The following is a 27,320-nucleotide window of genomic DNA, read 5'->3' as shown; positions in this document are numbered from 1 at the left end:
TGTCCAAAGGTTTTGATTCAGTATGTCTGCAGTGGATTCCAGAATCTATATTCTCAAGCAATCCAGATGCTTGGGGTACAAAGCTAAGACTGAGAACGACTGGCCCAGAGACTCTTTCTTTAGGCCCCTCAGCAACTCCATAAGCCATTTAATCTCAATATTAAATCCATTTCTGTTTAAACTGTCTATAATGAATTACTTTTTCTGTAATTGAACCATGACCAATGCAATGCCTGGGGACAAAATCTTCACAATAGGAGTAGATCAAAGTTTAAGCATAATGTAAGTTCAAATATGCCACCCCCCTCCTGTCAATAAAGCAGCATTAAAATTTTTAGTGCTTACAAAGAGAAGAAACAAAAATTATGAGAAGAAACAAGCCAGGAATGGTAATAAAACTAAGCCTGGAGTGTTGAAATATAACTTGCTATTGAGATATAATAGCACAAAGGCAACCTATATTATATTCTATAAATTAGTTGCAGCATACTTATTTATTTTGATTGTCTACTTGCTTATTTTGAAAGAAAATTAGTGAAATAATAAATTTAAAAGAACCCTTTCAGAGCCCAAATTGTTTAAGTGAACTATGATTTCTGGTGTGTTGCTGCCACCTACCATCTGTCCAAGGCAAGGCAGGTCATGTGGATATGCTATTCAGTCCTTCAGGAATGTTAATACCAGCTAAGTTCTCTCATTTCAGTGTCACACTTCTAAAATAATTTTAGGAGCATGCTAAACCCCTAAATGATAAGCAGTAAGTGTTTTGGGTGCTCTTTACTCAACATATCACTTAAATATGAAAGTATCTTGACTATTAGATATGGATGTTACAGGAAAAACAAAACTTACAAGAAAATTCAAGCTGAAAAGTTAAAGCTGAAAGTTAAAGCTGATTGAATTCCTACTATGTACTAGACAGGCATTGTGGCTTACAGTATACTCGTCTACGGCAACCTTTAAGTTTTTCTAATATTTACTTATATTTGAGAGAGAGAGAGCGAGAGCAGGGAAGGGAAAGACACACACACACACACACACACACACACACACACACACACAGAATCCTAAGCAGGCTCCAGGCTCGAGCTGTCAGCACAAGCCTGATGTGGGGCTCAAACTCACCAACCATGAGATCACGACCTGAGCCAAAATCCAGAGTCGGACAATTAACTGATTGAGCCACCCAGGCACCCCTCTGTTTAATTCTTCAGTTGTCCTAAAACTGCTATAAGAAGTAAGGAGCATAGGGGCGTCTGGGTGGCTCAGTCGGTTGAGCGTCCGACTTCAACTCAGGTCACGATCTCGCAGTCCGTAGGTTCGAGCCCCGCATCGGGCTCTGGGCTGATGGCTCAGAGCCTGGAGCCTGCTTCGGATTCTGTGTCTCCCTCTCTCTCTACCCCTCCCCCGTTCATGCTTTGTCTCTCTCTGTCTCAAAAATAAATAAACGTTAAAAAAAAATTAAAAAAAAAAGAAGTAAGGAGCATAATTTAAAAAGAAAGAAAGAATTACACATGCATTACCCAGCAGTTATGCAATTATAAATTTCTCCCAAGGAAAAAATTGGGCAGAGAGTCAAAGATATAAATAAAACAATTGTCACTGCAAGTTGTTACAGTAAAAAATTGGAATTGGAATCTACTCAAATATCTATCAGTTTTTAAATTTAAATAAACAATTCTTACACAGTCTTAGAGAATGATGATGCTGATCAGGGCTTCTTATCAAGAATTCAAGATAGGCTTCAGAGGTTCAAATGCTGACCCTCTCATAGAGTCACTTGTGAGTTCTTTGGATGTCCTGTGAGGCCCTCTCACCACAAAGCTCTCTGATATGGGGAATGCTATTAAAGTGACCAGTGGTACTTTGAAATTCCCTTGCCCTTGGGGGGGTTGCCTTCTTTGGACACTTGCTTCCAAGAAGGCTTAAACCCAAGTAGCTTGCATTCTTTGAAAACTTTCAAGAGTCTCCTAGGACCTACAAAGTCCAAACTTCCTGGCACGGTATTCTTGACATTACATTATGTGGTTTGAGTTGACTGTTCCATACCCATTTCTCATTCACAAGGGATTATTTATTTGTTTGTTTATTTATTTAGAAAAAAACTAGGTACTTTCCTGTATTGTTGGCCCTTACAAATATATATTGTTGTCCCTTACAAATAGTCTGATGATGGAATGATCAATCCAAACCACAGTTTCAAATATCATTCTTGGCATGCACACCAAATATAACACAAATTAAAATGTGGCATGATTTTGTGCAATTGGTGGAGTGTAAAAAAGGAAAATCTATTTTAATGTGACACTGCAGGACATTCTTTGGTACACTGGTTCTAACATTGACCATATAAAGAGGAAATCAAAAGGTATATTTTGGCTCTGCAGTGAATTAAACCTGAGAAGACACAGTAATGTAAATGGGCATTTGTTTTTTACAATTTTAGAATAAACTCATAGACAAATCACAGAAGACAAAATTGTGATTACAGAAAAGAATGTGTTAGCCACCCAAAAAATTTAAAGCTAGATTTGCTGCCAGGGCACCTGGGTGACTCAGTCAGTTAAGTGTCCGACTTTGACTCAGGTCATGATCCTGCACTCTATGGGTTTGAGCCCCGCATCAGGCCCTGTGCTGGCAGCTCAGAGCTTGGAGCCTGCTTCAAATTCTTTGTCTCCCTCTCTCTCTGCTCATCCTCTTCTTATGCTCTATCTCTCTCAAAAATAAGTAAACATAAAATTTTTTTTTAAAAAACCAAAAAAATAGACTTGTTGCCAACAGAGTTTGGGAAGTAAAAGGGAAGAAGAACAGGTGAAGGGTACCATCCAAGCAAGAACATCCTTAATGAGAGATGGTCTTCTAGTTGATGGAATGGTAGATAGAGGTTCAAGAATGTTGTCGGAAATTAAAGAGGTGAAAGAAACCAAGATTCATGACAAAATTATGTCGGAAGAAGAGAGGCAGCGGTGGAGAGAGGCAGGGCAAGCGAGCTAAATTTGCACACATCATGATATCTAAATCAAGAAATGCTCATTCTGAGACATCAAGGTAATCACGAAAAGAACTAAAAACAGAAACTACTAAAAGTAGTTGCCTCCAGAGACCAAGGTAAAGGACACCACAAGGAAGCAATCAATCAAATCCAGAATATGGGACATTCTGCAAGATGACTGACCTAGATTCTCTAACAAATCGATGGCATGGGGGAAGAAATGAGCTACAGAATAAATGAAATTTAGGAGACAAAACAATCAAATTCAACGTGGAGCTCACATTTGAGATCCTTATTAGAATGATTTTGAAACAATTAAGAAACTTTTGATTATGAACTGGGTATAAGATGATGGTATAAAAAAATCAATAATATTTTTAGGTATAATAATGGCATAGAGGTTACATTTTAAAATACCTTTGTAGTTAGAAGCATCATGAAGTATTTCTACATAAAATAACATGATACCTTGGCTTTGCTTTTAAAATACTCCAGTGCCAATCCCCCATACCCCCCAAAATATAGCAGAATAGAGAAATAAGACTGGCCAAACATTGATAATTGTGGAAGCTGGAGTCATGGGGTTCACTGTACCATTCTCTCTGCTTGTATGTATGTATGTATGTATGTTTGAAATTTTCCAAAATAACAGGCTGCTTTATTTATTTATTTATTTATTTATATCTTAAAAGCAGATGTCTTTGAGGAGTATGATAGGATTTGGGGAGCAATGGAGCAAGCAAAATTGTTTTATGTTTTTGATCTATTCAATAAATATTCATTGAATCCCTGCAATGTATGAAGCACCATTTAGGCACTTTTGGGAGAGATAAAGAACATATCAAAATTCCTGTCCTACTAAAGCTCAGATTCCTGTGAGAAGGAAGAAACAAACAAAAATTACATACAGGGGACACCTGGCTGGCTCAATCCAAGGAGCATGCAAATATTGATCTCAGGGTCATGAGTTTGAGCCCCACATTGGATGTAGAGATTACTAAAAAAAAAAAAAAACAAAACAAAACCTTGCAGACAGAATAATTAAGTTTTAATATGTTACAAGTGGATAAGTGCTATGAGGAAAGAATAAAATAGGGTAAGAGAGATGAAGAGTAAGGCCAAGTTTACAGTTTTAAATAACATGGTCAGGAAAGGGCTCTTTGAAAAATTTAACACTTGGGGGGTCCTGGGTGGCTCAGTCCACTGAGTGACCGGCTCGTGATTTAGGCTTGGGTTGTGGTCTCACAGTTTGTGAGATGGAACCCCACATCGGGCTCTACACTGACAGTGAACCTGTTTCTCTTTGCTCCTCCCCTACTCATGCTCTCTCTCTTTCTCTCTTTCTCCCAAAATAAATAAATAACATGAAAAATCTTTTAAAAGTGTAACATTTGAACAAAGACTTGAAGGAGTTGATGGAGATTATAAACCCTTCTGAATTGTTGCCTTTTAATTATGTCCATGGTTTAGCCTGATAAGAAGAATTGAAGATTATTTTAAAAATAAAATAAAATCCCCCTGCTCCTCACTGCTCCTTCTCTACCTAACAAAATCTTCTTTTTTTTAAATGTTATTTATTTATTTTGACAGAGAAGAATCCCAGACAGACTCCATGATGTCAGCACAGAGCCTGACCCACAGAGCTCCATCTAGTGAACTGTGAGATCATGACCTGAGCTGAAATTAGGAGTCTAATGCTTAGCCAACTGAGCCACCCAGGCACCCCTCAAAATCCTCTTTTATTCTTCAGGCCAATTTCAAGAGATCAACCTTCATGAGGTCTTTCATCCACTGTCAGAATTAACTGCTCTTTTGTGTTCTCTTGTACATGGCTAGTCACAGGTATTTCATTCCCCTGTATCATAGGGTCTTTTATGGCTTTACGAAGCATTTTCACTTTCATTATTTTATTCACACCTCATGATAATCTTGAGTAGTTTTTATTTCAAGATCATTATTATTCCCACTTATCAGATGAGAAAACTAGGGCTCTCAAGAAGTGACCTAACCCAGATTAGTCGGACACAAAGAGTTCAAATTCCAGACCACATCCTCTGTATGCAAACATTACTTCTTGACCTCACTCCACTGCCTCTCCATAATTAGTTACTTCTAAAGTTCCTTTTTTTATGTTAAAATTAGATTTGAATCAAAGTACTCTTTGCCTGTGATATGAAATTAGGTAGTTCAGAAAACCTTAACAGGAAAAGCAAGCCTCCCACCTAATCAATCCCCAGGGATTTTTAAAGGACAATTTTTTTTTCCAGCATTTCTATTTTTAATTCTTCTAGTGGTTCTAAGTGTTAACTCTAGACATTATGCTTACACCTTTATACCTTGATCTTATCGCCTTTAGATATTTGCTGACTTTCTCCTTATTTGCTGACTTTCTCCTATGAAAAGTGAGGATTTTGCTCATTTGCATTGCCCTAACGTCTCAGGTTAGGTTCCCCAGGACACAGACACTGAGTCAGACTTGTGCACAGAATGCTTTGGTGACAACCCAGGAGGAGTGAAAGTGGCAAGATTGCGGGGAGAGGTGAGGGGGGAGGTAACCTGCTGTGCCACTGCAACAGAAGCCTCTGCCCATTTCAGGAGCTCTGGGGCAGGAAAGTTGTCAGCAATCAATACTTCCAGCCACTGGAGAATGAGCAGCTTGGTCCTGAGGTGGGTGGGGATGTGAGCAGAGCAGCATGGTGTCCACCACAGCTCACCCCTACAGTGCTCTGATCCACTTCCTTAGAGTAAACTCACTCTATTTTCAGTTATCTCCTTCAGATTTATGGTTGGTTCCTTTATTTGGAGAATGTTGGTGAGTTGGATTACATCCCTTGCCTCTTCTGCAAGTGCTCTCAAAATCACGTCTGAGACACACCATTTCTACTGCCAATTCCAGATTCCCCTTGCTCTCAGCTAGCACTTGTGCTGGTCTAAGTGGCTTAGCTGGAATGGTGGGGAGAATCCTTGATCTTCATCCCTGAGGGGTCTGAGTCTAATGAGCCAGGTCTACTCAGGTTAGGTTGGCTACATTGACTACTTACCATCAAAACTGGGCAGGTGGGAAAGGAGGGATGCCCTGATCAGCCAGGTGTCCAACATATTCTTCTCTGTCCTCCATAAAGCTGATATCTCATTCTCTCCTGATGCCTATTATTCCTTCCTTATTCCTTCCCTACCCTATGTGGTTTCCTTCTCTATTCTTCTCTTTCACACATCTCACATACTGAGAAGTGCCTATGAGACAGCTCTAATCTATTGTCCCCTAGGACCATAAATTCAACATCTTCAAAACTAAATTGATTTTTCTATCACCCACTAAACCTGTTCTTCCTCTTTCATCCATCCAGCCCCTGTGTTGGAAAACCTGGTCCATAACCTCCACCTCCCTCACCCTATCTATCTACCAAGTTCTGTAAATTCTATCTCCTACACAGCTTTTAAAGCCATTCTCTTTCTCCCTCCCCATGGTCACTATCCTCATTCAAGGACTCATCATTTGTCACCTGGACTATTACAAAAACCTCTCAACTGCTCTTCCTTTCTCCAGTCTCCCCCATAGCCTCCCACCCACATCACACCACATCTTTCTAAAAGATATGCCATTTTGCTACTTAAAACTCTTTTCATGTTTAGGCTGTTTACAACTTGGCCCCTTCCTACTCCTCCATTCACTCCCCCTCCATCCTCTCCCACACCTACTTGTTACTTGTAGCTGCCCAAAGGTGACAGAACCCCTTCAGACCCTTACCTCTATACACTTTTCCTCTTGTCAGACTCCACTTTTCTTCTGGGATTTATTTCACTCCATCCATGACTCTTCCTGAAAGGTAAGATTCGGTGCTTCTCTCCCAGTGGTCACATTGCAATTCTTCCATACCTTTACTTATTTACTTGTTTACTTACTTATTTAAAGTTTATTTATTTATTTTGAGAGAGCACACGAGTGAGTGGGGGAGGGGCAGAGAGAGAGAATCCCAAGCAGGCTCTGCACCATCAGCACAGAGCCCAATGTGGAACTTGATCCCACAAACAATGAGATCATGACCAGAGCTGAAATCAAGAGTTGAATGTTTAACCAACTCAACAACCCAGGTGCCCTCTTTCATACCTTTATTAGAACATTCATCACATTATGTTCACTTATTTGCCTTAGACACACAAATACATGTGGCTGAAATGTATAAAAAATTGCAATGGTCTTGTATTATATTCATTTGTGATCACAACGTACTATGTTACTTTCAGAGTTCCTAGAAACAGTAGATACTACCAAAAAAAATGTTGCATGAAACAATGAAATATACAAATGTTGTTTACAGCATGTTGCACCTGACCCACCATCAGCAATTGAGCATATACTTCACATTGTTTCCCAACAGTGTTGACTGATGTTTGCTGACAGGGCCATATTCTCTGGCCTGACCTCAAGATGACTGCCAAGATTTTATGTTCATAGCCTAAGAATGAATAATTCTAACTGTTTTCCCCAGGCGGTGAACCAATGGCTGTCATCTGTTTTAGGGAATGGACCGCAAAAACTAAAACAAAACAAAGCAGGCAGACCAAAGGAACATTGGAGAAGGATCATCTCAACTGTGAGGGCTTACTTATCTATTACTTATTTATCCAGTATCTAGCACAATGGCTGAAATATAGTAGGCATTCAATAAATATTTGTTGAATGACTAGAGAAAGAAGAGGAAGGGGAACAAATGATGCCCCTGAGGGGGATAGAGAAGTTGTAGAAACCTATCGGTATGATTGGAGGGAGAGAGATGAACTCAGCTTTTAGGCAATTAAGCTGTAAGTTGTTTACCCAGCTGGACACATCCTAAAGATATAAAAAGAAAGAGAAATGAAGAAATCCAGAATTGGAAATGTATTTATTTAAAATCAGGAGAGCAAGATGTGCTCCCAAAAGATAAAAGGTCCACAGAAGTAACCATTTTTCTGTATATTTTTAGCTCTTCTGTTATTTACCTTCATGATCCTAAATAACATATTTATACTGCTATCTTGTTAATTTTTTTTCAATTTTATAAATTACATATTGACTTCCTAACTACTATGGAAGATGACGATTTAGTTTTCTTCCTGTGCACCCCATGCCAATATACACATTCTTCCCCCATTCTCCAGTATATTACATACGTACTAAATCAATACTCAGTGTTTATTTTACTCATTTATTCACCCAATAAATACTCCTTTGAATTTCTTTGAGAACTTTAATCATAAATAATAATAACATAATAATAATAATATATATTAATAAATAAATAAATAATAATAACATAGTTGTTATATAATAACATAAATTATATATAAATAATAATAACATAGTTTCAATCATTCCAGGCTGCCTTTTCTGGGTGTTGCCTTTTGAGAAACATTAGCACAGTTCCTCTGCCAATTTTAAATCAGTCAAATTATGTCAGTTCTTATTCTGTCCAAGGCATGTGAGGGAAATCAAAATGTCTAAAACAGAATTGGGGCACCTGGCCGGCTCAGTCAGTAAAGCATATGACTCTTCATCTCAGGGTTGGAAGTTTGAGCCTCACACTGAGTGTAGCGGTTACTTTAAAATAATAAAAAAAATCTGGGGCACCTGGGTGGCTCAGTCGGTTGAGCGTCCAACTTCTGCTCAGGTCATGATCTCACAGCTCGTGGGTTCGAGCCCCGCGTTGTGCTCAGTTCTGACAGCTCGGAGCCTGGAGACTGCTTCAGATTCTGTGTCTCCCTCTCTCTCTGCCCCTCCTCCACTCATGGTCTCTCTTTCTCTCTCTCTCTCTCTCTCTCTCAAAAATAAATAAACATTAAAATAATAATAATAATAAACCTTAAAAAAATAAAAATAAAACAGAATCCTTACCCTCAAAACATCAAAATTTAAATGGTCAAATCATGCAAATACACACAAAAAGTTAATAAGTTAATGCCTCCTGAGTGATGTAGCCTAGTATATCCCCAGGAGTCAGAAGAAAATGTCCCTGCATATTGGCTTAGCCCAGGACGATGCTGTAGAGAAGGTGGGATAGTGTTATGAGGAATCCATCAAGATGCAAAAGTAGGTAGGGCAAATGGCAAAGAGGAAGAGGAAGAACACTCCAGGCAGGAGGAAATCATTAGCAAGAAGGGAGGAAACACTGTTTTCAGGATGCCAAGTAGCCCAGTTTGAATGCAAAAGAGTTTCATGGACAAGAGTGGCAGGAGAGAAGGGAGCAAGGACAGCCGAGAGCAGAGTGTAAATAGGTTTGAATATCAACAAGAGAATTCCTGACATTTCCCAATCTTGTGGCTTTATTAAAAGATATTAAGTGAGGCGCCTGGGTGGCTCAAACAGTCGATCATGATCTCGTGGTTCGTGGGTTCAAGTCCCGCATTTGGCCCTCTGCTCTCAGCACAGAGCTGTTTTCAGATCCTCTGTCCCTCACTCTCTACTGTTCCCCCGCTTGTGCTGTCTCTCTCAAAAATAAATAAACTTAAAAAAAAAGATATTAAGCAATGATGCAATGATGCAGGGATGTACAAAGTTTTTATAATTACAATTCAGTGAAAAAAATACTGAATTATGATTTGAGGAACATATTAAAGTGATATAGTAAGGTTAAATTCTTACATTAAGAAATAGTGATAACTCTAGTAATGTTACTTAAGGTACATGAACCATTTAGAGTAGTGTATTGGCTCTTTCCGTATTCTGGCAATTGAGGTAAACACTGGGAAGTAAAGACAAATAAGAACCAGTCCTTTGTTGCAAGGAGTTGTTCTAGCGATAAGACAAATAGTCTCAACCCCTTTTTGCATCATTCCAGGGCATCGCTAGTATTCTTTAGAAACATCTGAGAATTGTTAGAGTGGAAGTTCTGTTAACTTTCAATCAATATATCTTACTTTCTCAACTATTGATTAACACTCAGAATGTATGACTTGTGGGGTGCAGGACTTCAGAACAACACCACGGCAGACAAAATAAAAAGTTACATCGTGACCACTGGAGCTGAGCAGCAGGGATGTGTGTGATCAAACACAACTTTAACTTCTGTCTTTCATGTGCTCTTCATGATGTATTAAGTAGGGACAACCTTTCCCCTGATCTGAAATGAAAATGGTGGCAGACGCCATAACTTTTCAGCTCAATCTTAATTAACAGATCATTCACTGTCACTTTAAGTGACTGTCACTTTAAGTCACAGTCTTAATTCATAATTAGAATGTCCAGTCCAAGATGTTGAACAGAATTCTGAACTTGATTTAAAGTGATTCTTCTCAGAGCGTCTGGCTGGCTCAGTCAGGAGAGCTTGCAACTCTTGATCTTGGGGTCTTGAGTTCGAGCCCCATGTTGGGTGTAGAGATAGGTAGGTAGGTAGGTAGGTAGGTAGATGGATAGATAGTAGATAGATAGATAGATAGATAGATAGATAAAAAAATAAAAGTGATTCTTCTCTCTACCCAGCTCAGCCCATTTGCAGACTGGAAGCTCGCAGTGAGAGAGGGGGCTGTGGTTTCTCCCTCCACCTTCACCCCAACCTCATTTTCCAGGCCAATCTCATCTTAAGGGAGCAGGGAGGGTGGAGTAGTAAGAGAGACTATGTGCTCTCTAGTGCTGGGAGACATCTACTAGGTTGGCTCTCTGAGGAGTCATTTGCATGGACTTCTCAAAGACACCCTCCCACAGCCCCCTCCCATCGTAGCAGGGGCAGACAATATCTTGTGACTCATTCCACAGAAATCCAGCTTGCCTCCTGCTTCTTGAAGCTGAGATCCCTCTGCTTCTCTAGATAGTCTTATTGGACATGATGGAAGATAAGCCTATGCTGGCTTTCTCTACCTGCAAGCAATTCTGATCCATGCCCTGACAATTTCAGGAGTGTAACCTAGTTCCAACCTAGCAGCAATCTTCCAGCTCCACCAAAGCAATTGGCTAGTCTGTTCTCACCTTGCTGGAGAGGAGTCAGACCCCAGTCCATAACAACTCCCAACTGTAGGGGTCACATATTATAACTGTCCTAAGAGTCTAACACAGGCACCCCTTACTTGGTGAGGAAGGGTATGTTTCACAGCACAGTCTTCTCCGAAGATCTCCTCCTCCAAAAAGTTTTCCCATATTTCCACAATCTATCCACTTTTCCCCCCACTACTTTTTATATCCTTGATCTAAGAGTCTTGGGAAAATTTCCCTTGTAAATTCTAGATATGGGAATCTGTCTCTGGCATTTCACATCTATTTTATCTTGCTATTCTGGTTGCAACTTCAGTTCTAATATCCTGACACCTATCCATCCGCCCATCCATTTATCCACTGTTTACCTACCCATTTGTCTTAGGCAACACTTTTAAGGAAGAGTTGGGGGCAATAGTGAAGTGCAAGAAAATAGGAAAAAGTATTGAAGAATGAAATTAGCATGGCAATGCCAATGAGATTAGGAAAATAGCATTAGTGAATACCAGGGTACACTTTGGTTTCTAAAACATATGTGTCTTGAAATGACTATAAGTGTGTTTTCTTAAGTTGGACTTTCCCATGGATTAATATTATACTTTTTAAATGCCTCATTTGCGTTGAAGATTTATATCTAAATCACATTGCCTCTCAAGACTATAACTGGCCTTTCCTACCATACCTTACATACGATAGTGTATACAGAATTTGCCTCTGAGAAAACAATTGTTTCTAGATTGTCATTTAATAGCAACAGAGTTTGATAGAAAACTTAATGTATGATAGTTTTAAATAGCTCTCCTGGAGCTAAAAGCTCCAGCTAAAAAGCGTTCCTTTTTCTACATATCCTCTCCAACACTTGTTTCTTGAGTTTTTGATTTTAGCTATTCTTACAGGTGTGAGGTGATATCGCATTGTAGTTTTGATTTGCATTTCCCAGATCATGAGTGATGTTGAGCATCTTTTCCATCCAGTCTGGATGTCTTCTTTGGAGAAATGTCTGTTCATTTATTCTGCCCATCTTCTCATTGAATTATTTGTTTTTTGTGTGTTGAGTTATATACATTCTTTATATATTTTGGATACTAACCCTTTATTGGATATCTAATTTGTGAATGTATTCATTTTCCCATTCTGTAAGTTCTCTTAGTTTTGTTGGTTGTTTCCTTTGAGGTTCAGAAGCTTTTTATTTTGATGGAGTCCCAATAATTTATTTTTTCTTTTATTCCCCTTGCCTGAGGAAATATATCTAGAAAAATGTTTCTATGACTGATATCAGAGAGATAACTGCCTGTGCTCCCTTCTAGGATTTTTATGGTTTCAGTTCTCACATTTAAGTCCTTAATCCATTTTGAGTTTATTTTTGTGTATGGTTAAACCATACACTGAAAGTGGTCCAGTTTCATTCTTTTGCATGTACCTGTCCAATTTTCCCAACAGCATTTGTTGAAAAATCTTTTTCGCATTACATATTCTTGCCTCCTTTATTGAAGATTAATTGACCATATAATTATGAGTTTATTTCTGGGCTTTCTATTCTGTTCCATTGGTCTATATTATCTATTTTTATGCAAGTACCATATTGTTCTTATCACTACAGCTTTGAATATAACTTGAAGTCTGAAAGAATGATACCTCCAGTTTCTTTTTCTTTTTCAAGATTGTTTTGGCTATCTGGGGTCTTTTGTGGTTCCATACAAATTTTAGGATTGCTTGTTCTAGTTTATTCTTTGGATAATACTTTGTGCTTAACCCTCCACCTCCCACAATCACTTGTAAGACCAGTGAGCCAATGGAACAGCATCCTAGACTCTCCCTCTGCTACCTGAAGTCCTGCCCATAGTAAGTCTTTTGCCCACTTACTTTCTAGTTTTTAGAGGAACAATACATGAACTAACAAATGCCTAGACCACCAGGTTCCCAGTGTAAGAATGTCAGCCTCCCAGCTCTGCAGAAAATATAAACGTGATTCAAAGAAACCTCTAGAGAAACTTCACTAGAGGTCAGGGACTACATATTCTTTTTATATATCTTTTTCCCAACATTTTTTTTAGAAAAATTTCAAACCTGCCAAAAAGTGAAAATAAAAATGGTACAATTACCCATACATTCTTCACTGAGATCAAATAATTGTAACTTTTGGTGCATTTGCTTGTATCTGCCCACCCTCTGCCTCTCTCCTTTTTTTCCTCTTTTTCCATATATGTGTTTTTGAAAGTAAGTTTCAGACATCAGAAAATTACACCCCTAAATAGTTCACATGCCTCATCTAAAAATAAGAATATTCACCTACATAATCACAATACCATTACCACCATCCAAGAAAATTGACATAAATTTAATAGTGTCATTTGATATACAGTCTATATTTAAAATTTCCCAGGCAGGGATTCCTTGGCCACCAGACTTCAAGGTCCTTTCTTACTCCGGCTGGACATGTTTGGCAGGAAAGGGGCAGCGCAAGGCAGGAAACTGTGTGAGGAAGCCCCTAGAACTTGGAGCCCATTTTTGTTGATTCTCATGGTGTTCTTTCCTAATAAGTAATATCATTAAATGGTTAGGAATAATCAAACGTCTCGCTTAAATGATTGTGATTTTCACTTGTACTTTTAGCAAACCCATTAAAGGAAAATCAAATCTACATTATTAATAAGTTCAGAAACAAACTGAATACTAAGATTTGGATCTAATCCTTGGACAGTCCTTAAATGGGTATAATATTCTCTAGCCTCTTAAGGATGTTGGCATAGAAATCACTCTCATAGTTTCACAGCAGAGGAGGCTTATGCTTTCAGGATCACCTTTCACCTAGAATGTAGAATTTGGTTTCGGATTTGTTTGTTTGTTTTTGTTTTTGTTTTTAATTTTTTTTAACGTTTATTTATTTTTGAGACAGAGACAGAGCATGAACAGGGGAGGGTCAGAGAAAGAGGGAGACACAGAACCTGAAACAGGCTCCAGGCTCTGAGCTGTCAGCACAGAACCCGACGTGGGGCTCGACCCCACAGACCGCGAGATCATGACCTGAGCCGAAGTCAGACGCTTAATGGACTGAGCCACCCAGGCGCCCCAAGTTTGTTTGTTTTTTTAAGGTGTTTTTGCCCTGGATCTAGGAGGCTATGAGAGCATATTCTGTCCAGATTGTGCTTTCTTTTTGTGTGTGAATGTGGAGGTCCTATGATTATAAGCAGGACCCTAGAGCCTCATGCCTGCTTCTTCACAGCAGGCCAGACTCTCTTAATTTGCCAGTGTAGAAAGTCATTCTCTATAACATGTATTTGTTTCCTTTCATCCTCCTAGCTCCAAGCAGGCAGTGCACAGAGCCCAGTGCAGCGCTCAAACTCATGAAATTGTGAAACATTACCACTGACCACTTCACCAATGGCTGTTCTCTATAAACTTAGCACTTTGATTTCTCTTCAAAGTAAAACCCCATTAGGAATTGTCCCAGTTGAATATTCTAGATCAGCTATGGGGTTTTAAATCTTAACAGCTAAAAAAAAACCAAAAAACAAAAAACAAAAAAGAAAAGAAAACATAATTGAGCAAAGAAAAATAGGTGTGCTGTCATCAGCTCTTCAGATGTAATGGAAAATGAAGATAATGTGTCAGCTTCCCATGGCTTACCATTGCTGTGGTTTCTGTCTGGGAAGGTAATGTACTTATTGATTAGTCCTCAAGAGAGACATCATTTGCAAACTGACCCTTGGCTTTTGGCAGCAGACAACACTTGTGTTAGCTTCAATAACCAGATGAACAGATCCTGTTGCTGGGAAGGCATGGGAAGCTGTTGCCTTGACAACAGCAGGAAAGTCTCTGGTTTCATCTGTAAATTCCCTGACAAGACACTGATTACTTATCAGTCTTATATATGAACTTGGGTTTTACTTAGAAGACAAGAAATGTTAACCTATAACTCAATTACTGAAAATTTGTCAGTACCAGAAAATTTTACCTAGATTCAGGCTGCAAATACATAAAACAAGCTTAAAGACATGAAATGCCATGATAATTTAGAATGTTAGGTTTAAAACTTGATTATTGGTGGGGGGCGCCTGGGTGACTCAGTCGGTTGAGCATCTGACTTAGGCTCAGGTCATGATCTCGCAGTCTGTGAGTTCGAGCCCTGCATCGGGCTCTGTGCTGACAGCTCAGAGCCTGGAGCCTGCTTCCGATTGTGTGTCTCCCTCTCTCTCTGCTCCTCCCCTGCTCTAGCTCTGTCTCTGTCTCTCTCTCAAAAATAAATAAATATCTAAAAAAAATTTATAAAAGAGGCGCCTGGGTGGCTCAGATGGTTAAGCATCTTACTTCAGCTCAGGTCATGATCTCACAGCTTGTGGGTTCGAGCCCCATGTCAGGCTCTGCGCTGACAGCTCAGAGCCTGGAACGTGCTTTGGATTCTGGGTCTCCTTCTCTTTCTACCCCTCCTCCCACTTGCACTCTGTCTCTCTCTCTCTCAAAATAAATAAACTTAATAAAAAAAATTTTTTTAATTTATTATGAAAACTTGATTCTTGGGGGCAAAGCATTCTATTTTTTTTAATTTTTTTTAACCTTTATTTATTTTTGAGACAGAGAGAGACAGAGCATGAATGGGGGAGGGTCAGAGAGAGGGAGATACAGAATCTGAAACAGGCTCCAGGCTCCGAGCTGTCAGCACAGAGCCCGACGCGGGGCTCGAACTCACGGACTGTGAGATCATGACCTGAGCCGAAGTCGGATGCTTAACCGACTGAGCCACCCAGGCGCCCCCAAAGCATTCTATTTTAATAATAAAGTACTTTTACTATGAAAGAATTGTATATGTGTACAAATTATGTATTCTGTCTTAAGATAGGAATAAGGAAAACAGATTCAGTTCCATCATTAGAGATCCCTTAAGGCTATATCCCTGTATCTAATTACTGTGATATACCTGTTGGATCAGGGTTAGGACTCGGAGAAGAGCTTCAGGCCAGGGCAAGGCAGGGTTTGAATGTTGGGAAGGGTTTCTGATACTCTTGTGATCCCATCCATGAAGGAAGTAGACACTTGAAAAGTACTTGTGCATTAGGGCTTGCTTTCTCTTACAAATCCTGGAAGAGTAACCACCCTATGAAGAAGCTCAAGTGAACTTCCTGGAAGATGGGACACATGTGGCCTAATCTTTCCTGTTGCCTCAGCTGAGTGTAGCGTTGGTGGTATAGTGGTGAGCACAGCTGCCATCCTGTTGCCTCAGCTGATAACCAGCTAACCACTAGTCACCAGAGAGTCCATCCCAGATTATCCAGCGATCAGTCAACCTGCCAGCTGCCTGCCAGTTTTACACACATCAGTGAGTAAAATCAGCTGAGTTGAGTCATGACAGGGGAACCTGATCAGATCATCAGATGATGGCAAGTGTAAGACAAAACAGAAATTCTCTCCTGTCAGGTTTATACTGGATGATGCAGTATATATGATTCAAAATGCACCAGGCTTTTTTTCTTTTATGACGGGAATCATTTGCGATAGAATTTATCAGAATTCCGGAGCTTCTAGGGCACAAACTATAGCAGTACAATAAACAGAAGTGAGGGAAGACATGTGTATATAGCTGCTCTAAGTAGCCCTCACTGATATAGTGAGGGTAGCATAAAATTCATAATCTGCCACTACAGGGAAGACATTGAGGACAATTGGTAACTACAGGTGATCAACTCAAAATGTACTGAGTTTTGCACTTTGAGATGTAAGATTTAACACTATCATTGTTCAAGATAATTTGAAGTATCCTGAAATCTTATAAGTCATACATGAAATGCAGTGGAGGGTTTCCCAAATTTGACAAGTGTGTCCACTTTGTATGACAATACAAAAATGCTGTAAAACTTAAATAGATCTTTTTAAGTTATCAAAACAAAGCAAATTTGGATCATGGAAGAGGAAACAACAGATTGACTTCAAGATTACAAAATCTCTCTAATGCTGTTGTCTTACAAAGAGGACATCAAAGAAAATGCCTCCCCAAAAATAGGAGCAAGAAGTACCATAAAGATATGTCAAGCAGGAAATAAAACAAAAATATTGTTGATTTGTGGTATGTGTCAGCTTTTCAAAATTCATGGTTTGGTGTGAGTTTTTGTCTCATTCTAATTAAATATTCACATTTGCACTTAATTTTACATTTGTACTCGTATTTTTTTCTTAAAGGGAACTCTCAAAATCATATAAGCTTTGAAGTCATTCCAAACCTAAACCTGGATCAGCCCATGGTCAGATTTCAAGGTTAGTTTCATGGGAATCATTTGACATAGTGTCAACACTATCATCAAGGATTTCCTTCCTTCCATCTCTCTACTCTGACATCTATGTTGTTTGCATCATCTTTTTTTTTTTAATTTTTATTATTTATTTTAAGAGAGTGTGAGAGCAGGCAAGGGGCAGAGAGAGAGAGAGAAACAGAGAGAAAATCCCAAGCAGGCTCCACATCCTCAGTGCAGAGCGTGACATGGGGCTCGATCCCATGAACTGTGAGATCATGACCTGAGCTGACATCAAGAGTCAGACGCTCAACTGACTGAGCCACCCCCGTGCCCTATGGTGTTAGCATCATCTTGATTCTGGCTTCCTTCACTGTGACCAAATGACTGTAGTAGTTCTAATTTCCCATCTGTATTCCACTTCATCCAGGAAAGTGACAGACTTCATTGTTCTCTCAAAAAAACGAGACACCTTAAAGCAGAAGTCCCTAGTTATTAGCCTGAATTGGTCACCTGCCCTTTCCTGAACCACTGATTGACTTAGGCTTGGATTACCTGAACAAGAAACTCTCTGTATCAAGGAGAGGGAATTATTGAAAGGGGTCATTCCCCAAGTTTCCTGACTGGTGCACGGTGAAGGTGAAAAGGATGTTGGAGAGACAAATACAATGTCCAGAGGAAGGAAGATATGAGAAGAGTGTAATGGTTACTCATTGGCTTCACAGCCATCTCCCTAGAACACACCATGAACTCGATTCTATGTTATATGTCAGATGAGGGAAACAAGATGAATAAGAACTAGATACTTCCCAGCCTGTCCTCATGAGACAGGTTCTTCATTTTAAAAGACCATTTGAGGGACACCTGGGTGCCTCGGTTGAGCATCTGACTCTTGATTTTTGCTTAGGTCATGATTTCACAATTTCATGAGTTTGAGCCCTGCACTGGGCTCTGTGCACTGCCTGCTTGGAGCCTGCTTAGGATTCTCCCTTTCTCTCTGTCTCTCTGCCCCTCCCCCACTCATGCTCTCTCTGTCTCTCTCAAAATAAATAAACTTAAAAAAATAAAAATAAATAAAAGACCATTTGAGGTTTGGGATGTTTGATTTTGATACTACTATAAAGTGAGTTTAGAAATTACAACAACAAAAAAACCAACAAAACAAACAAACAAACAAACAAACAAACAAAAGAGGTTAGAGTGGGAGAGAGCCAAAGCATAAGAGACTCTTAAAAACTGAGAACAAACTGAGGGTTGATGGGGGGTGGGAGGGAGGGGAGGGAGGGTGATGGGTATTGAGGAGGGCATCTTTTGGGATGAGCACTGGGTGTTGTATGGAAACCAATTTGACAATAAATTTCATATATTGAAAAAAAAAAGAAACTACAACAAATTCCACTTTTAAGTCTCTGTTTAATAAATAAACAATACATGCTTACTGCATACTCATCATGGAGAGGAATGCAAAATGCAGTTTCTGACTACAATTGAGTTTCTATAAAAGAAACCACTAAGCTTCTAGACCAGTTAATATTTTCTCTATTCAATGTATGAAAAAAACTCTGGTTTTGATCTTTTTAGTACATTACTGGCTGGGTAGATTATTATTATCTTTTTTTTTTTTTTCCAGAGAACGGGGCAGAGGGAGAGAGAAGCCCAAGCAGGCTCCACGCTCAATGTAGAGCTTCACGCAAAGCTGGATTCCATGACCCCAGGATCATGACCTGAGTCAAACCAAGAGTCGGATGCTCAACTGACAGTCACCTAGGCACATCATGGGTAGATGATTTGGATAGAGTATGGGACTAAGCAACAGGAGACCTGGCTTCTAGTCCTGTCACTACTAGTAGAATGACCTCCTCCAAGCCACCATCCTGCAATCTGCAAAATAAGGGAATGAGATCAGATACATTATTTTTTTATTGGTAATCATAGAAGTGATAAATGCATATATTCTTCATATCAATTTTTAATATTACACGCATAAGTTTGAAGTCCCCTTTGAATTTCCCCATTTTCTCCATCCCAGTTCTCTTTTCGTCTCTCCATTATTATCTCTTTGGTATATCTCCCCCCAGAATTCTTTCCTCACATTTATATAAATTCCCTACCAGGTTTAATATTTTACATATAAAAAACAAGCAGCCTTTGTGCTTAGCCTTTTATGCAAAAAATAAGAGTTTAACTTGTGTTTAAATGTATGTTTCCAGATGGGAACATTTTCATTTCTAGGCCCTAGTGAATGTTTAAGAAGCAATGTTGCATCTAAAAGCAAAACACTTTTTAAAATGCAAAACTCACAATATCTGCTATAAGGAACTCACAAAATATATATGTTAATATAAAGGAGAAACGTTAACATGAATTAAATTTTTTTTTTTTAATTTTTTTTTTTAACGTTTATTTATTTTTGAGACAAAGAGACAGAGCATGAACAGGGGAGGGGCAGAGAGAGAGGGAGATACAGAATCTGAAACGGGCTCCAGGCTCTGAGCTGTCAGCACAGAGCCCGACGCGGGGCTTGAACTCACAGACCGTGAGATCATGACCTGAGCCGAAGTCGGATGCTTAACCGACCGAGCCACCCAGGCGCCCCAACATGAATTAAATTTTAAACCCTTAGTTGTATAAAAGTTTAGGAAAAAGGGAACTTCTAGAAATAGATACCATGTCATTTATTTTATTTTATTTTATTTTATTTTATTTTACTTTATTTTATTATTTTAGTTTAGTTTACTTATTTATTTCTAGTAAAAGTGGGGAAGGGTCAGAGAGAGAGAGAGAATCCCAAGCAAGCTCCATGCTGTCAGTGCAGAGCCTGACACAGGGCTCAGTCCCACGAACCACGAGATCATAAGCTGAGCTGAATCAAGAGTCAGCTGCTTAACCAACAAAGCCACCCAGGTGCCCCACTATGTCATTTTATTATTAGGAATTATTTTTACCACCCCCATTATTAACTCAATTAATAGCCTAATTAGTCTGAAGCACACACTGCCCACTGAACTTTTACTGTATACAGCAAGCTATATCTAGAACTGCTTTTTAGATAAATTAACAATGCCATTTCCTAAAGTTTTCCAGTCTCTGGGACCAATAGGCCTTTGTGTTAATTTTCTGTGTCAACTTGACTGGGTCAGTGTCCAGATATGTGGTCAAACATTTTTCTGGATGTTTCTGTGAGAGTTATTTTGGATGAAATTAAGATTTAAACTGGTGAGATGTCTCAGTGGCTCAGTTGGCTAGGCGTCCAACTTTGGCTCAGATCAGGATCTCGTGTTTCTTGAGCTCGGACCCCGCAGAGGGCTCTGTGCTTATAGCCGAAGCCTGGAGCCTGCTTTGGATTCTATGTCTCCCTCTCTCTCTGTCCCTCCCCTGCTCACACTCTGTCTCTCTCTCTCAAAAATAAATAAAGATTAAAAAAAAATAAAGATTTAAAATGATGGATGTTGTGTAAAGCAGATTACTCTCCATAATGTGGGTGAGTCTCATCCAAACAGTTGAAGGCCTGGATACAACAAAAGACTGACCTCATCTGAGCAAGAGGGAATTATTCAATGGATAGCCTTCAGATATGGACTGCAATTTCTGCTTATCACCTGGGTCTCCAGCCTGCTGGCCCATCCTGCAGATTTTGGACTTTCCAGACTCCATAATCTTGTGAGCCAATTCCTTACATTCAATCAATCAATCAACCAATGTCATTGGTTCTGTTTCTTTGGAGAACCCTAATACAGCTCCTTCCCTCTTCCACCCTCTCGATATAATTTGTATATAATGCTCTTATCATACAATTCACCATTTTATTTTATTTTTATTTTATTTTATTTTATTTTATTTTATTTATTTTTGAGAGAGAGAGAGAGAGAGAGAGAGAGAGAGCGGGAGCATGTGTGCGTACACATGCCCACAGCAGGGGAGGGGCAGAGAGAGAGAGAGAGAGAGGATCTTAAGCAGTCTCCATGCCCAGTGGGGAGCCTGCAGCAGGGCTTGATCTCATGACCTTGAGATCATGACCTGAGCTGAAATCAAGAGTCAGACACTTAAATGACTGAGCCACCCAGGTGACCCTAATTCACCCATTTAAAGTGTACAATTAAATAATTTTTAGTATATTCACAGAACTGTGCAACCATCACCATAATCAATTTTAGAACATGTTCAACACCCTTTAAAGCAACTCCATACACATTAGCACTCACTTTCCATTTACCTCTTCCTTCCCCAGTCCTAAGCAACCACTAATCTAGCTTTTATATCAATAGCTTTACCCATTCTTGACATTTCATATAAATAGAATCATACAGCATGTGGCCTCTAGTTCGCTTCTAGTGGCTTCTTTCCTCATTCATTATGTTTTCAAGATTTGTCTATGTTGATGCACATGTCAATACTGCATTCCTTTCATTGCTCAATAATATTTCATGGATGCCTATATTACATTTTATTTATACATTCATTAGTTGATACACATTTGGATTATTTCCATTTTGGGGTTATTATGGGGTTACTATAATACTGCTATGAACATTCATATACAAGTTTTATATGAACATATGTTTTCATTTCTTTTGTGTATATATCTAGGATTAGAATTGCTGAGTCATATGGTAACTCTTTATTTAACTTTTTGAGAAACTGTCAGACTGTTTCCAGAAGAGTTGCACCATTTTACATTCCCACTTAGCAATGTATGAGGGCTCTAATTTCTCCACATTGACACCAATTGTTATTGCTATTGTCTGTCATTTTGATTGTAGCCAACCTACTGGGTGTGATCACTGTAGTTTTGATTTTTCTTTTCCTGAAGACTAATAACATTGAACATCTTTCCATGTATTTATTGGCCATCTGTATTTCTTCTCTGGAGAAATAGCTATTCAGATATTTTGCTCACTTTTTCATTGGGTTATTTGCCTTTTTATTATTGAGTTGTGATAGTTCTTTACATATTCTAAATATAAGTTCCTTATCAGATAAAAAATTTACAAAAATTTTCTCCCATTCCATAAGTTGTCTTTTCATTTTCTTGGTAGTGTTCTTTGAAACGCAACTTTTCTTTTTTCATGAAGCCCAATGTACTTATTTTTTTTCTGTTGTTGCTTGTGCTTTTGGTGTCATATTTAAAATCCCATTGCTTATTCTAAAGTCACAAATATTCACATTTATGTTTTTTATCAGTGCTTTATACTTTTAGTTTTGATAACTAAGTCTTTGATCCATTTTGAATTAGTTTTTATATATGGTGTGATATAGGGATCCAGCTTCATTCTTTCATATGTGAACATACAGTTGTCCCAGAACCATTTGTTGAAAAGACTGTTCTTCCCCCAGTGAATTGTTCTGGAAGTGTTTTCAAAAATCAATTGGCCATAAATGTAAGAGTCTATGAAGTCTCAATTCTATTCCATTGATCCATATGTGTTGCTTTTTACCAGTACCACATTGTCTAGAGTTAAGTCCAAAAATCAGGAAGGACACATCCTTCAAATTTGGTCTTTTTCAAGACTGATTGGGTCTTAGCATTTCCACATGAACTTTTCTTTTTTAAGTATTTATTAATTAATGTATTTACTTATTAGTAATCTCTACACCCAACAAGGGGCTCAGACTCATTACCCCAAGATCAAGAGTCACATGCTCTTCCAACTGAGCCGGCCAGGTGGCCCTCCACATGAACTTTTAAATCAGCTTCAATTCTCATATTTCTGTAGATTAATTTGTAATGTATCTTAACAATATTAAATCTTCTGATCCATGAACATGGGATATCTTTCCATTTATTTAGGTCTCCTTTAATTTCCTCCAACAATGTTTTGTAGTTTTCAGAGCATAAGTTTGCATTTATTGATAGTTTGCAATTTTTGTTAAATTTATTCCTAAGTAGTTTATTCTTTTTTATTCTATTTTAAGTTGAACTGTTTTCTTAATTTCATTTTTAGATTCTTACTTGCTAGTGTATAGAAATGTACTTGATTTTTGTGTATTGACATTGTATCCTGCAAACTTGCTGAACTAAAATAGACTTAATAGATTTAATAGTTTTTTAATAGATTCCTTTGGATTTTTCTACATACAATGTTTTATCATCTGTAAATTGAGATTTCTAACTTCTTCCTTTCCAATCTGGATGCTTCTCATTTCTTTTTCTTGCCTACTCATCCTGGCTTGAGCCTCCAGTACAATGTTGAATAAAAGTAGTGAGAGCAAACACCCTTGTTTTGTTTCTAATTTTAAGGTAAAGCTTTCAGTTTTTCACCGATTAAGTATGATATTAGCTGAGGGGTTTGGTAGATGCCTTTTATTAGGATGAGAAAATTCCCTTCCTGTCCTAGTTTATTGAGTGTTTTTATCATAAAGGCATGTTGGATTTGCCAAGCAAAGAATAGCTTTTGAAAGTAACATGATATTTTATTTTCACTTAGATATCACTTAAAATTAGAGTATAGTTTGTAAAGTAACTAGAGTTTTTAAAAAAAGGGGTTTCTCTAGAACACAGAGGGCTTACCTCGTGAAGTCTTCACCAATTCTGGAACAGTATATGTTAAATCACATTGGCCCTGAGAATACATAAAAGAACTAAGTGGAGAAAGATGGTGGCTTGTAGAAGCAAAATATATAATGAAGAAGAGCAGAAGCTAGTGTACTCTGATTCAATGTAAGGTTCATTCTCATGAAACCACTTAACTTACATGTGACTTCAATTTAAATCTTTGTAATGATTTAACTCATATTAGTATTTCAGAATCCTCATCACAAGACATTTTGCTGATTATGACGGAACACTTGCAGGTTCTAAATGTGTGTTTTATTAAGAAGTAAAACATCTTGACCTTTAACTTATCCCCATACGTATTCTAAATTATTCCTAGCACAATTCCTATCTTTTATTAAAATCTGCATATTTCAGTGATCAGTTTTTGAAACACATAACATGGTAACTACAATTATGCCAGTCACATAGCTTGATTCAAGTGGGAGCATCTGGGTGGCTCAGTCAGTTAAGCATCTGACTTCGGCTCAGGTCATGATCTCACAGTTTGTGAGTTTGAGCCCTGTGTCGGGCTCTGTGCTGACAGCACAGAGCCTGGAGCCCACTTCAAGTTCTGTGTCTCCCTCTCTCTCTGCCCCTCCCCTGTTCACACTCTGTCTCTCACTCTGTCTCAAAAATAAACATTAAAAACAAACAAACAAAGAAACCCCAAAACCTTAGTGGCCTACATGCATGTTCATCAACTAGTCACCTTTAGTGTGCAACGCATGAATCTTTCCATTTATCCCAAATTTTGCTTTATTTGGGCAGTGGGAGACGTTTATACAAGTTCTTGGGAAAGGGGAAGGTAGGGAACGTCAGGCTAATTAACCTCATATATGATAAAACTGAATCACAATATGTGCTGCTTTGGTTATAGATAAACTTCATCCCTCTCATTACTGTCAATGGGCATATTTTGATGCTGATCATTTACTATCAAGGAATCTATAGTTTGGCAATGGCAAACACAGCAAAATGAAATGCCCAAGCAGAATTTAGCTGATTTCCAGTTTCTGAAACTCCATGTGACTCTGGCACAGAGAAATCTTGGCAATCCCTATACTCCTTACACAAATACAACTCATGTTAATTAACAAAGAGACAAAAAGTCACCTATTTGTTTATAACAAAATAAATTACACTATGGCTTATTAAAAATTGCCATTTTGCATAATTCCTTAGCTAATAAGAAAAACCACCATTAAATACCATATTAATTTCCTCATTTTGCTTCTTTTAAGCATTTCATAGATATTCCTGTCAAGGTTTAAAAGACTACACCTGATCTCCAGTATGTGCCATAGATCAATACTTGGTTAATTGTTTTCACCAATTCAACTGTTTTCTTCCACAAAACAAAACAATAAGAAAACACTCTTTCATTAGAAATATATTCTTACTTACTAAAACGGGCCAGTCTTGCTTAAATACGCCCTGTCTACATGGCTATACTTTGTGCTTTCTTTACATATTATAAATAATATTTTATCAATTAAACCAAACAAGGATATTTAAAATAAAATTTCACATTGAAAAAATAAAATAGAATAGAATAAAATTTCATTACACCACCTAAAATGCCTGTATCAATAAATACATGTACAGCAGCCTCTTTCTCAAATGGCCTGTGTAAGAATATTTATTTTATTAGCAATAACTAAATAACATGTCTTTTAGGATACTTTGAGCACAATGCAACAGAAAAGAACTAGTGCTACCTTTACCAAAAACAAAAAGGAAAGATTTATTATAAGGACATAGACATCTCATAGAATCTAACGTCAGGAATTCAACCAGGCTCCAGAAAAGAACCAGAAATAAGAAACGAAGAGCCATCAGAATGCAGGTGGTTCTCTCTGGACCTAGTTTATCCTCTTCTTCCTACAGAATAGCCTTCTCTTCTTGATCCACATGGAAGGAAAACAACAGCCATGCCCAAACTCCTAAATACATATGTATCAGGGCCAGACTGACTCTTTTTCTTTATTCAAATTCCTAGAAGAAAAATCTTAATGGCCCAAAGTACCCTTCCCTCCACCTGTGGCCTGTGGCCAGAGGTGGGCATCCTGCTGCTTTGCAACCCATCCTTGGGAGCAAGGAAGTATTCAAGGGGTTCTTTGTAAGCTAGGAAGGCATACCAAATAGTGTCTACTACAATGGATAAGACTATGCAAGCCCAATGCCTCTCTCAAATTCAACAAAACAATGTCATCCCTCCTCTCTTGGAATGAAAAGACCAAAGAAGCAGAGAAAAACCCAAATATTAAAGAAATCAATATCTCTCCACATAGAAATATCAGTCACAGTATAAGAATAAGCTATGCCAGCTTATCCAAAACACATTCAACTGGACAAATTTCAAGCCAAAAAACACCTGCAAAATGAAATGTCCCACCAAATAACATGCATTCACTCCGCCTCCCTCAATGCTTTGCTTAAATCCTATGGGTTATACAAATAGAGATCAAAGTATTTCATGCTTAAGATAACCAAAGCACTTATACTTATAATAAAACAATTTGTGCTTACAGCCTGTATTTGGAAAGGGCAAACAACTTATATTTAACTTTAGAGAATCACTAGATAGTCAATTATGTGTTTTAAGTTTTACTTTCCTTTGAGGGCTGGCTAGTCCACCGTGTAGACATATCAATAAGTGTGGGACAACGTGCATAAAAAAAATCACTTTATTTATTTTTTTAATAACTTTGTTTACAGTTTATTTATTCATTCTGAGAGAGAGAGAAACAGAGCATGGGGGGAAGGGCAAAGAGAGAAGAGAGAGAATCCCAAGCAGGCTCTGCGCTGTGCTATTACCGCAGAGCCCTATGTGGGGCTAGAACGCATGAACTGTGAGATCATGACCTGAGCCAAAACCAAGAGTCAGACACCCAACTGATTGAGCCACCCAGGTACCCCCAAAAGTAAATCACCTTAAAAAATCACTTTCAGATATAAATTCAAAGTTGAGATGCTTTAAAAAAAATTTTAGGTGTAGTTATCACAGATTTTCCCCCTTAGTAATGAATAATTTGCTAGACTGAGTTCTAGGAATACCTGAAACCCAATTTTTTTACTAGCAGGTAACAATTCATATTAAGTAGGCTCTCTCTCTAAATATATTCTCCTAGTCTCATCTTTCAACATTATCTGCTAAATTTAACCACAGATGCTTTTTTTTCCATAAATGGTCTTAAGCAAAGCTATTCTAAAGAGGGGAAATGAACAATGCAAGATAGAATTAAATCCTGATTTTATTTCTTATTTTTCTCTCTGACACTGAAGAACTTATTTCAGCTTCTTTTTCTGTAAATTTTATACAATTGCAATACCTCACAGTGCTGTCTTAAGAAAAAAATAAAATGTGAAGACTGAGAAAAATTTAAAATTGCCATGATGGTTGGTATTGCTGTTTGTAACATTGCTCTGCTTCTAGGAACACAGACATCATTTGCCCTAGACTTGACTTTCAAAATATTCAAAATTCAGGGCCTCAAATAAGTTAATAATATCTGTATTTGTATAATGCTTTATAGTTGATAAATGTTCATTTGATACTTATAAATGTTACATAATGAAGGTGCTACCATATAAGGAGACAGAGGCTCTGAGATGTCAAGTGATTTGCCT

At 38.2% G+C, this 27,320-nt stretch overlaps 1 protein-coding gene across 6 annotated transcripts in view; it reads right to left on the bottom strand.

The window, feature by feature from the left end:
- The window catches only part of ACYP2 (acylphosphatase 2), a 277,959-nt gene that overhangs the window by 184,313 nt on the left and 66,326 nt on the right, over positions 1–27,320 (bottom strand). For all 6 annotated transcript variants that reach the window (XM_042981393.1, XM_042981392.1, XM_042981396.1 and 3 more), the window contains one exon: positions 23,664–23,715. In XM_042981393.1, the coding sequence (XP_042837327.1) occupies positions 23,664–23,715 (52 nt within the window). The remainder of the gene's footprint in view (positions 1–23,663; positions 23,716–27,320) is intronic.

This window comes from Panthera tigris, chromosome A3, assembly GCF_018350195.1.
Source record: "Panthera tigris isolate Pti1 chromosome A3, P.tigris_Pti1_mat1.1, whole genome shotgun sequence".
NCBI lineage: Eukaryota > Metazoa > Chordata > Mammalia > Carnivora > Felidae > Panthera > Panthera tigris.
Note: the sequence above shows the minus strand (reverse complement) of the source record. Positions and strands in the feature narration are given on the sequence as shown.